This window comes from Sinocyclocheilus grahami, unplaced genomic scaffold (genome assembly GCF_001515645.1).
Source record: "Sinocyclocheilus grahami isolate Dianchi unplaced genomic scaffold, SAMN03320097.WGS_v1.1 scaffold645.1, whole genome shotgun sequence".
Lineage (NCBI taxonomy): Eukaryota > Metazoa > Chordata > Actinopteri > Cypriniformes > Cyprinidae > Sinocyclocheilus > Sinocyclocheilus grahami.
This window is the reverse complement of record NW_015505824.1, coordinates 347046-365538: the sequence shown is the minus strand read 5'-3', so window position 1 is coordinate 365538 and position 18493 is coordinate 347046. Positions and strand designations below refer to the sequence as shown.

At 37.7% G+C, this 18493-nt stretch overlaps 1 protein-coding gene across 1 annotated transcript in view; it reads right to left on the bottom strand.

Annotated features, from left to right (window-relative positions):
* Window positions 1-203: 203 nt before the first annotated feature.
* The window catches only part of LOC107558431 (NADH dehydrogenase [ubiquinone] iron-sulfur protein 2, mitochondrial-like), a 22812-nt gene continuing 4522 nt past the window's right edge, over window positions 204-18493 (bottom strand). The window contains exons 2-13 of the mRNA XM_016242094.1: window positions 11352-11455; window positions 11080-11270; window positions 10196-10316; window positions 9880-9992; window positions 9421-9495; window positions 9226-9303; window positions 6494-6579; window positions 6022-6141; window positions 4784-4913; window positions 4276-4371; window positions 906-989; window positions 204-320 (exon numbers count right to left, since the gene is read on the bottom strand). Of these exons, the coding sequence (XP_016097580.1) occupies window positions 243-320; window positions 906-989; window positions 4276-4371; window positions 4784-4913; window positions 6022-6141; window positions 6494-6579; window positions 9226-9303; window positions 9421-9495; window positions 9880-9992; window positions 10196-10316; window positions 11080-11270; window positions 11352-11455 (1276 nt within the window). The 3' untranslated portion in view covers window positions 204-242. The remainder of the gene's footprint in view (window positions 321-905; window positions 990-4275; window positions 4372-4783; window positions 4914-6021; window positions 6142-6493; window positions 6580-9225; window positions 9304-9420; window positions 9496-9879; window positions 9993-10195; window positions 10317-11079; window positions 11271-11351; window positions 11456-18493) is intronic.

The window sequence follows — 18493 nt, the reverse complement described above, 5'->3', positions numbered from 1 at the left end:
ATAGAAAAGAATCACCCCCTTTAAAATAATCACATTTTGCTGCTTTGCTGCTTAACAATACTAAGCTTCATTCATTGTTTAGAACAGTACAAGTTAGAAGAACAGGGAATTATTGAAAACAGAGAAGATTTTATGATATAATAGAGCTACTGGCCTCTTATTTAAATATAATACTTCAAACAAATGTGCAGTTCATTGCTGTTATATGCAAATCTACAAAACAGACCGAACTGAGATGTGTATCAATGAGAGAGAAACTTACCGATGATTGCCACCACGTCAGCAAGCATGTGTCCTTTAGACATTTGATCTAAACCAGCCTAAAAACAGGACAAAACAGACCACATCATTGAGCAACACCACAACACAAATAGGAAGAGGTCAAAGATAAAGCCTGCCGTATTTGCAGCCGTTCTACATACACTACCGTTCAAAAGTTGTAGTTCTTTTTTAAAAAGAAATGGATACTTTTATTTAGCATTAAAACGATCAAGAATGACACTCATGCTATTTATAATGTTCAAAAAATTATTTAAAATAAATGCTTTTGTTTTTTTTGTTTGTATTGTGCATTAATCTAAGAATCCTGAAAAAAAATGTATCGTGGTTTCCACAAAAATATTATGCAGCACAAATTCTACATACACTACCGTTCAAAAGTTGTAGTTCTTTTTTAAAAAGAAATGGATACTTTTATTTAGCATTAAAACGATCAAGAATGACACTCATGCTATTTATAATGTTCAAAAAATTATTTAAAATAAATGCTTTTGTTTTTTTTGTTTGCATTGTGCATTAATCTAAGAATCCTGAAAAAAAATGTATCGTGGTTTCCACAAAAATATTATGCAGCACAACTGTTTTCAACATTGATCTAAATCATAATAGTAAAATGAATTAATTACCAAGTGGGCAAAGCCAGGCGCCTTGATCTTGCAGCGGTAAGGTCTGCTGGAACCGTCAGATACCAGGTACACACCAAACTCACCCTGCAGCACAACACAGCTGAGTTTGAAGTAGAAATGGGAATATAATATAACACGTGTTCTGATTCCTCTTAAAACCAGTTCCTTACAGGGTTTCTGCATGATTTTTAAGCTCAAATTTAAGACCTTTTTAAGACCTCCACAACTAAAATTAATACCATATGAGCGGGGTAGGGCAATGTCTATAGTACCATATTAAATTGTAAAATTACTGTAAAAAGCATAACTTGGTTTAGATACAAGTTTTCACAAAAACAAAGTTTTATAAAATGATAAACTTTACATTTCAGCCTTTAAACCATTTTTAAGAAAATAGATGAGTCAAAAGTATTAACTACTATATTAATTTAAACAATTATTATCAATAAATTATTATATCAATTAAATAACAAATTAGGGGTGTGCGATATTAACAAAAAATAATATCTCGATAATTTTCTGGGATTTTACCAATAACGATAATTAGACAATATTTTGCTGAGTGTGTTATTGTGCTGATATCTTATACAGCTGACTCCTGAATTTTTTGATATTCTTCATATTCTGTGTGGTCAGTTCACAGCAGTGATATAAATTAATTATTTCCAACAAGTTTTATGGGCATTTTTATCTTTAAGCCATTTTTTCTAAAAGTGTGCACCATCTTTTGGGTCAAATTCTTGCATTTGGGCTGTTACCAAACAAATTAAATCAGTATCAACAAAATGTATCTTTGCAATGCAGTGGAAACACAGAAGGTGCATTAGAAGTGTCATTTAGATGTATTTACACACAGTTTAATGCAGCTCTGAGGGACATGGAATACTTTAACCTGCAGTTCCAAATGCATAAATAACGTTTTGATATTTTAAACATAAAACATTGAAAACCGATGTTTGAAATTATTTTAAAAATGAAAAGGTATCTTCAATGTGAAATTAAAACCGCCAGTAGGTGGCAGCAAATCACTATTAAGTGAGTCATTGCGATTGAATTAAATCATTTAAACGGTTGAATTCATTCAGGAACAAAACACTGTCGTGTTGTTCAGACACGCAAAACAGCACTGTGGCTGTGTTTGGAATGATTTTTGTTGGAGAAATAGAGCCAAAACAGGAAATATGGTGTCTAAAACGTAAGTCTCTTAATATTAACTTCTTGTTTATGGAACTGTTGTATAAAATCAATATCATTTGTAATCATGCTGACTTTGAGCTCATATCTTGAATTATGTAATTCTAAATGCATTTTAATAGACTGATTCATGCAGTGAAAGAACACACTATAAATGCGCACGTGCACTAGTCTAACTTGCTAGACTTCACCATGCAATGCATGCACGCAATCTGTAGGTGTTTTGTTTGCTTTTCGGGATATACTCGATAATATCAAATTGCACATCGTTAAAACAACAATTACGATATTATCGCAGACTATACATATCGCACACCCCTATTCTGTTTAGATTTTTATAATGCATTGTCTTCTTATCGATCCACCAGTTCACATTTAAAGCTCTGCGTGTTTGCAGGGTAAAATCATGGGTTGATTTTTGCATTTGTCTGAACTGAACAAAACAACGGTTTTATTGAAAATGCTCATTTGTTCTCTGACAGCAGGTGGAGCGTTTGGTAGAAATATAACTGTTTCCCCGGTAACAGCAGAACACTAAGCAGCGCAGCACCAGACTTTGAACATGCAGCGCTTGTATTTATTTAATGAAATCATAGCCATTTGTAGTTTAATAGTCACATTCAGCCATATCGCAATTCTGGTTTTTCCGTCCCCAAATTTAAGACCTCTTAAAATCATAATTAAAGCTGTGGTTCACTGGGGTTTTTTCTAGGCTCGATTGTGTTTATGGGGTGCAGTCTAACATGTGTTAATGCCCAGTGTGTTGTGATTGGCTAAACCGCCTCTAGCGTGAGTCTAAACGTCCCGCCCCTCACCTCAGCAGCATGTGTTCCGGTTGTATTGTAAAAAACGGCATCGTTAATATCGCTTATCAGTTTAAGCCCGATTGAGAAGCAGAGGATATTATTGAAGAGGATCGTGCAGAACCAGTGCAAGCACAGCTTTTAATGGTAGGCCTATGTTTTTTGTTTGTTGTTGTCTCATATTTTTAGATACTCTGTTGTAAATGCTACTGCTTATGTTAGCTTTTAATATACGGTTTTATCCTGATTAAAGCTTTAATACAGTACAGCAACCGCATGTTTATTGCTTCTCATAGCTATGTGAAAATAAGTGTATACATGGAACAGTTCATTGTCGGAGCTGAGCTGAATGAGAGAGAGAGAGAGAGAGAGATGCAGAGCGTGTGCAGAGCAGGGGCAACGCGAGGAACAGTATTAAGAACTGCTGCTTTTGAACATTCATTTTGAAACCTGTGAATTCATTAGAATCGTTAGAAGACAGAATCGCGATTCATATATGATTCGATTTTTACATGCACCTCTAGTTTTCTCTTTCTCTTCTCTAAAGTAGGGCAGCATGGCCTCGCCCCCCTTTGCTGCCTTTTCCCGGGGGCGGGGTTTATCTGGGTTTGGGATGTCACAAACCCGGGAAGTAACTTCTTGTAGTTCCTACCAGCCATTTTTGTAGGCATTAAACTGCCAGAATTTAAAAAGACGACATCTCCGTTTGCATTGAACTTTCAGCTTCGTAACTTTGCAAATATTGTTTATGCTCAAACAGCAACATTACACACTAACTAAAATTAAAAAAGTGAAATCGCAATGAACCACCCCTTTAAGACTTTCTTGCCCAATTTAAGGCTTTTTAAGGTCTTAAATTTGATAACTAAATTTAAGACTTTTGAAAGACATTTTTTAAGACCCGCGGAAACCCTGTGCTTAATAGTTCTATTCGTTCATTATTTTAGCAGTTAAATGAAAATTTTTTGAAAAAAAAAAACCCCCCAGATCAGTCCAAATTATGAGTTCAGTTCAGATTTCAGTAGAAGTTTAACAAAACTGTAGTAAAATACACTGGTTGCACTGTATGGTTTTGATTCATTGAAAATAACCAGATTGTAAGAGTCATTATTTCTGAAATCAGACATTGGTCATGCTGTAGATTCAGGTGATGCAGCATTGCTGAATAAAAACAGCACCACAAAGACAACAACTTTAGAAACCCACATTCCCCACATGTGCACAGTTACAAATTCACCAAAAACCTCACCATGCTGGATGAGAAGATGACCAAAAACCACTGAAAACTGCCAATGAGGCCATTTTTTTATTGAGAACAGAAATGGTGTGCATGTAATTGTTGGTCAACACATGCTCATGTGCATTACACTCACCTTTGGTGCCTCTACAGCGGTATATGTGGCTCCTGGAGGAACCTGGTAGCCCTCAGTGTACAGCTTAAAGTGATGAATGAGAGATTCCATTGACGTCTGAAAGAAAACAAAACTAGTCATGGGATGAGAGGGAAGTTAGCCAACATTAAAGCACACAAACATGAATACATTTGAAACCTTTATTCTTGAAGTTCTATAATTTCTACAATTTCTCATAACTTTTCACATACAATTATAATTAAGCCATTCGAAAACATTGTGGTCCTTCAAAATGTGTGAGCATCTGAACCATGCAATACTGGCCCAACCAATGGCGTGAGTTTGGGGCAACAATATGTATTTGACTATGAGAGGAGTGTTTGAAAAACCAGAAATGACACCCTGCACCTTTAAATAAGCTTATCAAGCATGTCAAAATCATTATTTGACTCTTAAAAGAACCCAACAACTTTTTCTATTCTGCTTTTTTGCCATTTGAATGCAAGATACATACGCAAGTATATCTTACCTTCATCTCCGATCTCTTGGGTGGGGCTATTTTAGCATCATCTACCTTGATCTCTCCAGCAGGCATTTTGTTGAGACACTGAAGCATGATGCGCAGCGACTGTCTCATTTCCTCCACTCGGCACAGATACCTAAATAAAAGTTCATATTTGTCACTGATAATATCAATATAAAAGAAGCATGGCAATATTTGTGGTAACACTTTACAATAAGGTCCCATTAGTTAACATTAGTGTTAGAAAACACTCTCTGTTTTTTTTAAGAAATTGTTCCAGATATGCCTCACCCCTCCTTTTCTTCTCTCCTTCTCTCACTCGTTCCCTATACAGCATTCTCTCTCTGAATCCCCCCTCCTCTCTCTGTTTCTCGCTCTCTCTCTTGTATTATGTTTTAAATATCTCTTACTCATATTCGAGGTATGCATGCGCACATGTATACATTAGTTTTTCTTGGTTTAAATGCCCAAATAAGGAGATGAATAAAGGTAATAAAAGGGTAAAGGAGTTCGTGAGGAACTCTGAAGAGAGTGCCTCATCCTTCGCAAAAGTCTATTCCTAATATGTCCATGTTTTTCTGTACATGTGGCCATTTTATATAAACATGTTCTTGGCCGAAGATCCTATATGTGTATGTCATTCATATCCTCATTGGTTAAGAGGGTGAAACTCCCCTCGACATATGCCTATATAATATCTTTATACCTATGAATAAATTGAAGTATTGAGAATACATTTGAATGTGTGTTTTCTTGCTTCCCGGCCGTATCTACACTTTAAGGGACTGAGAAGATTTCACGGTGGCAAAGAGAATTTACAGAGGGACCAATTGTTATTTTTATTAACAACTAGTTAATGCATTAACTAACAATGAGCAATACATTTGTTACAATATTTATTAATCTTTGTTAACATTAGTTAATAAAAATATAACTGTTTATTGGTATTTCATGTTAGCTCAGGTCCATTAAATAATATGAACAGACTTTTGATTTTAATTAGAAAATGTCTATTAGTATTATTAATATTAAGATTAATAAACGGTTCTCAAGTCCTCACAACAAAGTTTATCTTTAAGCGCACACATCACTACATTTCACATGTGATACTATCAGCATATGAGGTGAGAAAGCTTAGTAAAGACTAAGACCAATTCATAGCCTGTGGTCGCATTTCAATTTCCTGTCATTCTGAGCTTCCTGAAGCTCTTAACTCAGTCTAAAACATTAACATGTGTGGTCACCTGTCATAGCAGTCGCCATTACTTCCAACGGCCACGTCAAAGTCCACCTCGTCGTATTTGTCGTATGGTTGACTCTTCCTCAGATCCCATTTAATACCAGAACCTCTGAGCATCACTCCGCTGAAGGAGGAATAATACACACATTATTGACAATCTGACACATCAACATTCAGTACTCTGGTCAACTTATTCAAATCTCTTTTAATTACGGTGTTGCACTTGTGGGTGATTTCACTAGGTAAGCTACGGTGATGATGACTAAATCTCACCACACAAAGACTGCAAATGACTTCACTTCTGTTAGAAGTCCCGTTTGGGTTTGATTTATAAATTACTCATAAAGATGCTTTTACTCCATTGCTTACTGTCAAATAGTTCATCTACTATAGCAACTTCTGGGTGAGAGAGAGCGAGATACTTGAGCTGCAGCTCTGACCAATCAGATTCACTTCATAATAATACAATGTTTTACCTGAATCCATAATTGAGTGCATCCTCTGCCCCAACTACACCGATATCAACAGTTCTGTTCCTCCAGATACGATTGTTGGTCAGCATCTGAAACAACATCATATTCATTTAGAAACTCCATTTATTCCAATCAAATTGAAAATGCATGCATTTTGAAAAACAAACATCCATCTATATGATCAGCTGTGGTCATTTTGATTAGCTCAGAATGAAAAGAGTTTTCCTGTTAAATATATATATATATATATATATACATATATGGAGCATTTCAGTCATTGGCAACTGAAGCAAACAATCAACTATGGGTGGCAAGGCACTGTCAAAAGATCTCCAGGATAAAGTTGTGGACAGGCACAAGTCAGGAGATGGATACAAAAAAAGTGTCAAAGGCTTTATCAATACCTAGAAGCACAGTGAAGTCTATTATTAAGAAGTGGTGTAAACTCAGTCAAGTGTAGCTAATCACCTTCTCAACGGCACACAAAGTCATTTGACTTTCAACTGTGATCAGCTGTGGGCATTTTGATTAGCTCAGAATGAAAAGAGTTTTCCTGTTAAATATATATATATATATATATATACATATATGGAGCATTTCAGTCATTGGCAACTGAAGCAAACAATCAACTATGGGTGGCAAGGCACTGTCAAAAGATCTCCAGGATAAAGTTGTGGACAGGCACAAGTCAGGAGATGGATACAAGAAAAATGTCAAAGGCTTTATCAATGCCTAGACGCACAGTGAAGTCTATTATTAAGAAGTGGAAGGTATTTTGTACAACACAGACCCTCCCCCTGGATCAGGACATCTCTCCAAACTGGATGAAAGAACCGGGAGGAAACTGGTCAGAGAGGCGACCAAGAGGCCTACAGCAACTCTGAAGCAGCTGCAGGAATTTATGACAAAGAGTGGTCATTGTGTGCACGTGACAACAAAATTACAAATACTCCTCACATGTGGCTTGTATGGGAGAGTTACAAGAAAAAAAGCCACTCCTCAAGAAAGGCCACATGCAGTCATGACTGAGCTTTGCCTAAACGCACCTTGAAGATTCTGAGGCAGATGAGACTAAAACTATTATTGAATATGAATTATTTGCCCTCAACACCAAACAATATGTCTGGTGGAAATCCAATACAGCTCAGCATCCAAATAACAGCATTCCTCCAGTAAAGCATGGAGGTGGTAATATCCTGTTTCTCTGCAGCAGGGACTGGAGCACTTGTCAGGATAGAAGGAAAAATGGATGGGGAAAAATGCCGTCAAATTCTTGAGGAAAATCTGCTGTCCTCTGCAAGACAGTTGTCAATGGGAAGAAGGTTTACCTTCCAATATGACAATGACCCAAAGCACACAGCAAAACTGAGCACACAGTGCTTGAAGGAGAAAAAGGTGAATGTCCTTGCATGGCCTAGTCAGAGCCCAGACTTAAACCCCATTGAAATTCACCATCAAATTGAACTGAACTTGAGCAGTTCTGCAAAGAAGAGTGGGCAAATATTGAAAAGTCTAGATGTGCAAGGTTATGGATGTTGTAAGTTGCACTGAGTAAATACAGCTGGATAAAACAAAAACTGTGTCCGTCTTCATTTCAGGCTGCAAAGCAACAAAACGTGATTATTTTAAAGGGGGTGATTCTTTTCTATACCCACTTTATACTTAAAGGGGTCATATGATGCGATTTCAAGTTTTCCTTTCTGTTTGGAGTGTTACAAGCTGTTCGTGAATAGATAAGATCCCTGAAGTTGCAAAGATTAAAGTCTCAAAACCAAAGAGATATTCTTTATCAAAGTTAAGACTCTGCCACACCCCCCTAAAATGGCTCATTCTAACACGCCCCCACATATCTAGGTCACTATGTGGGAATATTTGCATAATGCGCACAAATGTGCACGCAAAGAAAGAAGGCGTGGTTTCAGTAACCGCAGTTAATGTTGAAGCAGCCATGTCAGGGAGACGCTGTGTGTTTCTAGGCGAAAGCAAAAGCACTTGATTTGGCCTTCCGAAAGTAGATGCATTTAGGAATCTTTAAGATTACTTACAACAGAACAGCAATGCATTTTATGGATGACCGTTTCGTGAACCTAGGAGAGGAGGTAATTCTGACTTTGCTATGACAATCTGGCACTTCTGAATCAGCTACTGTTTTGTTACTAGTTTAAGTATTTGCTATTGACTGTTCAAATACGGAGTTTTGCGCATTGTGTGTGTGTGTGTGTGTGAGAGAGAGAGAGAGAGAGAGAGAGAGACAGCGTCACATCACAGTAGAGTCAGCTGTCTTAACCGCAGCTTGTGTACTGCATCATTACTGTGTTTGTTCCCATTTTGGGCTTGAACTGATGGTAAAACTAACAACATTATTTACTGTCTTTATATTTATTTTGAAAGATGAAGCTCGCGATTATGGTAAGGGGCATTACATTTCTGACGAGTGCTTGCGGTGTTCGGCCAATCACAATGCACTGGGTCAGCTGGCCAATCAGAGCAGACTGCGCTTGTCGGAAGGAGGGACTTTGTAGAAAACTAAGCGTTTGAGAGAGGCGGGGCGTAGAGGACCTACAATCATGTACAGTATTTGAAAAATAATGTGTTTTTTGAACATTAAAGCATGTCAACATATTCTGTTACACCAAATACACAAAATAATGATCTTTAAAAAAGCATCATATGACCCCTTTAACATCAACTAGTACTATTCTTGACTGAAACGGGTTGCATTTTGGTCTACATACCTCCTCAACTTCATCAATGCGAATAGAGAAGTTCTTGCACCATTCATAGATGTCGTCCATGAGACCAAGAGGCAAGTCCTGCGCAAAAAAAAAAAGTTATGGTTATGAGGAGATGACATTAAACTAAGTTATAACATTTCAGCATAACCAGGAAAATACTTTTCATTTAGAAAGATTGGCTTCATCAAAGCGTACCTGATGAACTCCACCGGGTCTGACGTACGCAGCGTGCATCCTGGCTCCAGACACTCTCTCATAGAACTCAAACATCTGCAAGATATCAACTAATTCAATGGTAACTAGGTTCCACACAAATATTCAATAATAGGGCTGCGATTTCGGAGGGGAACATATTTGATTTTTTACATAAAAATCATGATTGTGATTAAAAACACTTTCAGATTTTTTGCTGCACCTCTTTTGGGAAAATACATTAACCACAAATGAAAAAGAAAAAGAAAAAAAAGGTTCCCGACCCCTTATTTAGATTGTGAAGTAAAACAAAAGCACAGTCTATACATTCACTTATCTGTATAGTTGTCTACATTGTTATGTGTTACATGTAGCATTTTCAACAAACATTTAATGTCCAACAAAACGCATATTTAACTTCTATTTGTTTTTCTGTTTGACAGTGCAATAGAAAGTTGTTACCTTCTCTCTCTCCTCAAACATCCAGAAGAAAGGGGTCATGGCTCCAATGTCAAGGGCGTGGGTGGTGATGCCCATGATGTGGTTAAGGATACGGGTCATCTCTCCATACAGAACTGCAAAGGTCAAATACAGTAATACATTTATGCAGCTGGTAAAGCCAATTAGATACATTCAAATTAAAATATCCCTGCAATCTCAATTGTGTAATTGCAACATCTTTCAATGCAATTTTGGGGATTTTTTAAAGCACATTTACTCTAATTTAAGATTGATGAGCGTAAACCAGATCGAAAGCATTTTAATTATTGTTCCTCACCTCTAATCCACTGTGCACGTGGTGGAGCCTGGATGTTAAGAAGCTTTTCTACAGCTAGAGAATATGCTTGCTCATTACACATCATGGACACATAGTCAAGCCTGTCGAAGTATGGAAGTGCCTGCAGCAACACAAACACACAAGACAACATTACAGCAAATAATGCTTCATCGCAGACAACAGCACAAAGCATATTGATTCATATAACAGCACAGTTTATAATAAAACCCTGCATCAGACAGCCATGAGCTTGTGATGTGAAGCACAACATTTCTGAAATTTAAGTTTAACCTAATGTATTTGCAAACACTTATCCACAGTGACATATATCACATTAAAGGTATACATTTGATCAATAGCTCAAATACACTACTATTTGAGCTACAGAACTGAAATTAGATCAGAAGGTATTTTTGCACTACTATGCAACGATTCGATTAAGGAAGCACCAGTCTAACAGCACACAATCCTATGAAGCCCAGCAAAACACAAAATAGATGCAGTATGAAAAGGATATTTTAGCTTCTCAGCTATGTATGAATTCACAGTATAATAGCAGCAATGACACAAAACACTTGATAACCAGTTAATGTGTATATCACTGTGCAGCACCCATACAAACTATTAACTATGTTACATAGAAGGGACTATATTTTCAAGTGAACGCACAGCACTTAAACTGTTTTTAATATTTTTAGTTATTAAGTAGTTATCGTTTCTTTCATTCCAAGCATTAAGGTACTTAAGGTTGTGCTATATTGTTTATATACTCAGCCCTCAGTACCTTTTTAGGAGTATGTGCAATTTATTGAAGTTAAATGTATTTATATAGTAAGCATTTCAAAATATAGTGTCATCCATTAGGGTCTGTAGTTTTTAAGTACCTGTAAATAAGTCTTGTACTCAATCAGTTTCTCAGTGCCGCGGTGCAGGAGGCCGATGTGAGGGTCACATTTCTTCACCGACTCTCCGCTGAGCTCCATCACCAGACGCAGCACTCCATGAGCCGCCGGGTGCTGAGGCCCGAAGTTGATAGTGAGGTTGGAAACCTCTTTCTCTGCTGGTGGGTCCTTATCTGAAAAAGATGAAGATGTTTTTGATATCGTGGTTGGTCAAACTGTAAATATGGAAGTCACTAGGTCAAAACGAAACCAACCGTTCCAAGGTGGAGGTGCCCATTTCTCAGTGATGACACTGGGATACATCACAGCTCCAGAGTACTGCTCTGCCCACTCCACATCTGGCTGCCATTGCTTCAGCCTGAACAGAAAGGAAAAAAACACTGTTGGGTCATTGACTTGCATACAAAATGCACACAGATATTCGCTCAAACTTCAAGAACAAGACATGACTTTGCAAGTTACAAGGTGTCAGCATGTACTCTACACAGTGGCATCACTAAATATTTGCAAGCGACACTTGAAATGTATCAATTATCTAATGCAATAAAATTCCTTTTTAAAGGGGTGGTTGACTGGTTTTGTTCTAGGCTTGATTGTTTATGGGGTGCAGTCTAACATGTGTTCATGCTTCGTTTTTTAAAGGTGACATATCACGAAAATCTGACTTTTCCAGGTTTTAAGTGCTATAATCAGGTCCCCGGTGCATCTACCAACCAAGGAAACGTAAAAAAGATTAACCCAGTTACTTTGTTTTGGTAAGCCTTTTTCTGCAAGCGTCTGAAAAAACGAGCACATCTGGCTTCGCTCCCCTAGTGACGTTGCAAAGGGATCTCATTAGAATATTACCGCCCCTTAATCTGTAAGTTTCCTCCCACGCCGCCGTCATTTTGATTTCGCAAGCGACAACGGTGTACCTGCTCTAATGCCATGGCGAAAGTTTGAGCAAAACATGCTAACGCATTATTTTCCCACATAATTCACCGTTATTCTTCACCGCTCTATCCCTTTTCTGATCAACACGCTGATCATTTCCTGCTTTTATGAAGCCCCTTCCTCAGAAATACACAATGGATCCTGATTGGTTAGCTAGTCCAGTGTGTTGTGATTGGCTAAACCACCTCTGGTGTGTCTAAACGTCCCGCCCTTCACCTCAGTGGCATGTGCTCCGGTTGTATTGTAAATAATGGCGTCGTCTATATTCCTTATCAATTTGAGCCCGATTCAGATGCAGAGGATATTAGTGAAGAGGATCGCGCAGAACCTGTGCAAGCACGGCTCTTAATGGTTATGTTTGTTTGTTGTTGTCTCATACTTTTAGATACGCTGTTATTTGTGAATGCTACTGCTTCTGTAAGCTTTTAATATACGGTTTTATTTAAAGCTGATTCAATGTTTAATACAGAACTTGTGAATCCATTAGAATCGTTAGAAGACAGAATAGTGTTTCATATATGAATAGATTTTTACGTGCACCTCTAGTTTTCTCTTCCTCTTCTCTAAAGCAGCACAGCATGGCCTCGCCCCCTTCGTTGTGTGTTCCCGGGGGCGGGGTTTATCAGGTTGACGTCACAAACCCGGGAAGTAACTCTTAGTCCCTACGAGCCATTTTTGTAGGCATCAAACTGACAATTTTAAAAGATGCAATCAACCACCCCTTTAACTCTGCAGTCCATAACTTTTTTTGGTTAAAAATTATCCAAAATCAATATTTGAGCAAGTGCATAACCAGCCAGTGTTCAAAACTATCGCCTTACTTTAGCCTGTTTCACAACGGTTATCTTATAATAATGTTTTCTAATTCGAGTGGCACAGGTAGGTTTTTGCGAGAAATTCGAGCATGGCACTGCATCATTACGTCACGTCTGTAAACATAAAGAAGCTGTCCCGGCTAGTAGGCTATCGCATGTGAGGATCCTGCAGGTGGCGGATCGTTTATAGCCTTTTCTCACGGCAGCCAGAATAATTAAATGTATCATTTTGAAGGCGGATTGTAATCCAGAAAGGATTATGTTTATGGAACACATGTGAATGAAATTAAATTATATTCCAGTTTTAAATGTGCTTCTGATTACAGGTAGCCTGAGATTACACAAGATTTGTATTTTAAAGACAACCAGTTCGAAGGAAGAATAATTAGCTTTTTGGGTTAAAAGAATTTCTTAATATGAAATTTGAGTGGTATGACAATTACGAGATTAGACTGTACAGAAATTGAAATCTACTTGCTTATACACACTATATTCACATAGTCACGTAATGCTGATGTTGTTAACTAACAATTTGAGAATAAGGTATAACAATAATAATAATTTGCACGGTTTGATGTGAAATGAGCTAATTTAGATTAAATTACCATTGGTAGCACGATTTATTGTAATGCTTTTTTCCTCAATTGGTCAGAACAAATGTGGCAGACTTGCTACTTGTTCAGATGATAATATCTAGTGAAAATTCTTATTTGGGTCATATATTCCAAGACGTAGGCTGTGATTCTGAAGTACAGTGAATATCCACACCGGTGCAGTGACTGACTGCCACACATACTCCTCAAAACATTAGATTCATCCTAGTGATGTGTCGTTCGCGAACAAGCCGGCTCTAAGAGCCGATTCTTTGTAGTGACCGCGAAGAGCCGACTCCCATCGGGGAGAGCCAAATCTTCAGCCGGAGCCTTCTATTTTAGCCCAATTTAGCAATTGTGAATGGTTTGTGTGTTGGTAAGCAATTTTTTATTCAGTGTTTTCATAAAAGTCTTTTTTATGCATTTTTTCATTACAAAAAAAAAAAATACACATGCGGCTAATCACATGGGAGGATAGACTAGGATCATACCATTATGTAAAAGGAGGAAGGGGGGACACACGCTCTGAAGATAGCGAGTGTAGTGGTAAAGCCAGGTACACAGAGCGACAGAGAGAGGCGGGGGATCTGGATTTAAAGGGGTCATCGGATGCCAATTTTCCACAAGTTGATATGATTCTTTAGAGTTTTAATGAAAAGTCTATAACATACTTTGGTTAAAATTTCTCAATGGTAGTGTAAAAAACACTTTTTTTTTTAAACCTGTCAAAATCAGCTCTGTTTTCAGCAAGCCATTATAGTCCATGTTGCTTTAAATGCTAATGAGCTCTGCTGACCCCACCCCTCTCTTCCGTGGGGTGACGAGCAGACTGTAAACTTCAGCCACGAAGCTGGCTAACTAGCACGTTATTAAGAAAGGCGATTTGCAAAGATTCATAAAAAACCCTTATACTCACTTCTTCTGTTGATGAAGCTGGATCACAAATGATTTGCGCGAACATAGACGCATTTAGGCAGATCGGGATCGGCGCATTCCCTTCGAAACTAAAGTAACGTTAATCTTCGTCTTCAGCGGCTCAGATGTCGGAAGTAAATGACGACTGCTTATATTCATTATTACATCCAAACAACAAAACATCTCAATCGCTTAATCAGACATTATTGTCTTCCCCTGCTCCGGAGTCGACACAATGCAATAGTATGTTCCTGCACAACTGGAGGCTGCAGTTCTAGGACCGCAGTTCTAGGACCCTATTCTTTTGCAACAGCGCCACCTACCGAATTGGATCACTAAAGAAGGACGACATGGACAGCAATCAGAGTGAGTAACTTTACCGATTTTCAATTAAAGGGGTCATATGATGCTGCTAAAAAGAACATTATTTTGTGTATTTGGTGTAATGAAATGTGTTTATGCGACTTAAAGTAAAAAAAACACATTATTTTCCACATACTGTACATTATTGTTTCTCCTCTATGCCCCGCCTTTTTAAAACACGTCGATTTTTACAAAGCTCACCGGCTGAAAAGCGAGGTGTGCTGTGATTGGCCAGCTATCCAGTGCGTTGTGATTGGCTGAATACCTCAAGCGTGTGATGGAAATGTTACGCCCCTCACCATACTGTTGATGCCGTGTCCGGCCGGAGCGACGAGACAAAAACATTAAAACCCATTACAAACGAGGCATTTGTTGCATCCAGTGGGGACATGATTACTGATTATAATGACTTATACTGTCTTTTTACGCGTTGCGTTGCATCGCGCCGCGTAAACATAAAACCCTGTCTGCATTTGTTATCAGAGAAATGACAAACTACAAGTGCTACTCTACACTGCCCAAAACTCGTGTTTGAATCATCAGTGGCAAATCCTTTAAATGAAAACTTACTTACAGAGTCAGAACTGCCGGCATTGTAGTCTACTCTACCAGGATCAGTAAACAGTCCTCCATAAAAAGTGCTGCACACATCTGGATATTTGGGTTAAACTGTTCTGGAACAGTGTTGTAAATACAACTTAACCACTGATTTGTAGTCGTGTCCTCTTTTGGAAGACCAAACAAAGTAGTTTCGCTTTCACAACGAAAAACACGGTGGCCTAGCGTGTCGATTATTACGATTATTACGATGTTCTTAGCGTGAGCTGAGGCCGGGTTAGAGTGAGCAGAGGCGGCGGGGTTGAGAACGGCGCGCCCGGCGGATTCGACAAAGGAGCAGCAACCACATGTGACGACCCCGGGCTGGACTCCACCACTTCTTCCACGGTGAAAGCCGATCCAGCGATCCACAGCACTAAGTTGATGTATTTCCTCAGCGACCAGCACAGATCAGCTCTAGGCATGACGAAGTGGATATCTTCCTCTTTTGGAAGACCAAACAAAGTAGTTTCGCTTTCACAACGAAGCACACAGCGTCTTCACGACATGGCGGCAGCGGCAACAATACTACAGCGAGAATAAAAGTTATGCCTTCTTTCTTTGCGTGAACATTTGGGCGGCGTTATGCAAATCTTCCCATATAGTGAGGTAGATATGTCGGGGCGTGTTAGAACGAGCCGTTTTAGGTAGGATCCACCCGTTTTCTTTGGATTTGAGACTTTAGTCTTTGCAACTTTACAGATCTTCTTTATGCACCAAGAGCTTGTAACACTTCAAAGAGAAAGGAAAAATTGAAATCGCATCATATGACCCCTTTAAGTTTTATTTTATAACCTTAAAACAATGCAAAGTTTACGTAGCCAACGTGAGAACTGCTAAGAAATAATAATGAATTCCCGATTGCTAATTTTATTGATTATTACGATGTTCTTAATTCGCGGCCATGATTTAATTAAGCTAAACTTTGTTGACATAATGACTACAATAAGTAAATCTAGCCAGCACATTAATTAAACTTAAAAAGATGATAAAAGCATGTTGATGTGAGATGTGTCAGATTTACCTGTAGCTTATTGTATTAGTGTGAAAACTTGTTTGATACTCATTATATTAGTTAAGTATAAATCATCTTTCATAATTAAACTGGGCTCATTGCTTGGTTGCACCACAATATGTGTCATTAGCCTGTCCTTTTGGCAGTACTTTAGATTAATCTGGTTGATGTTTGAAAGGCATGGTCAGCGGTTTGCCTTCTGGACTGATGAGGCCAGAAACTTGCTCCAAGGAACTCTTCAGCCAGTGTACAGAGTGCTATCTCAGAGAAAATCCACATTCAGGGTGTCGATGACTACGCTGCAGAGGTAAAGAGACTGCTGAACTTCATTGTAAAGTTACAGGTATCTGAGGGGCATTTAGTGGTACTTAATGTTCATATTTAATCATCATTACAAACAAACTCATAGTAAAGGTTCACCAAGGGCCTTAATTAGGAATAACATTAACAATATCTTTTAACTATGCTGCAAATTATTGTATCTTTATCTTAAATGTATCAATTTCCTCAAAATAACTGTTTTTGCACGATGGTTTGCCCATAGGGTGTACTCAACGGGAAGCCCTCTTAAGTGGTCTCATAAGCTAACCTCTTCCCGAGTGTCTACCTTGACAGTGAGAGGCAAACAGGACAGTTGTTCATCTGAGAAGAGTGCTGCATAGGACACCAACACAACTGAGCTTCACAGATGAAGTGCAGAGGTATGCCGGACCATGTAAAGGGTTTGTGAGTGTCCTGCACTTACAAAATCTACTGTATAAACTGCATGCTGGTGATACTCGTGTATGGACCAATGTATAATGGCTTGCTGTTCAGTAGTGCTATAATAGTATACTTAAATTAACAGTTTTTTCATGGGCCATCATATATGCCCTGGCTGTCCTATGGAATTTCTCATTGCAGGAGTCCGGATTATCCGGATGGTCCGGATTATCATTACAGGTCAGAGTAGAATATGAATTATTTTTGCCCAGTGCACCTTTTGTTACTGATATTTCTGTTAACTCAACAGTGATTGTTCTCTGATAACTATTTCAGTGAAGTGTAAGATTTTAATAGAAGGATTGACGGTAACACTTTCTATGAAGCCTGTATTTATAATACATTATAAGGTTATTCTTAAAGCATTATAAGGAATGAATAATGCATTAAAAGAAACCTTATAATATGTTGCATCATCTTATTATTAATAAGAAATTTTTTTATGCATTATAATACTTATTTGTGGTTAAGTGTATGATTTATAACATACAATGGACACATTGCATCCACTGAAGTTACAATGGATTATATTTCTCATAGTTATAATGTATTATAGGTCTCATATCTTGCCATTGTTTAAGATCTGCACAATAACTTAGTACATCTTATGTGTTTTTACTGTAAAATAACAAATACAAAGTGTTCATGAAAACATTCCAAAATGCTTTAATGTGGTCTTATTATTATTAAGTGCTCTTTGTCTGCTTTAAGTGAAGTAACTTCACTATAAACAACTTTGCAAGTACATCAACTTATTCTACCAACCCTAACCTTAACTAAGCCTACTAATACTCTAATGAGAGTTAGTTGACATGTAGTTGCAAAGTTGCTTAGTCAATAGACTAAAGGGGACCATCAAAATAAAATATAATCTAATAAAAAAAACACACGTTGCATTTTTTCATTTGAAAGTATTACAACTGGTCTTAAATTAGCTCGCAGCAAAATTAATATTAACCTCACAGGAAACACTCAAAACAACACTCAACCACTCCCAACCACTCACAAGATGTAGTAAGATACTGTCCAGATCTTAAATAAACAATGTCAAGATAATCCATTTATTTATTATGGTATTCATTGTGTGTTATATGTAATCATACTCTTAAAAGTTATAACCACAAATGCGTCAGTATTATAATGTATTATAAATGTCATGATTATTTATGAGATGATACAACATATTATTAAGCTTTTTTATAATGCTTTATGCATTAATTATAATGCCTTAAGAAAACCCTTATAATGTATTATAAATACAGGCTTCATAGAAAGTGTTACCGGATTGACAAACAATTGAGGAATGAAGAGAGAACATTCAGTTTGTGGGTTTTGGTCTTATATACTTAAATTTGGAGTTTGGAGTTAGATGTCAGTAACATGATTATTCTGTTTGGTTCTCT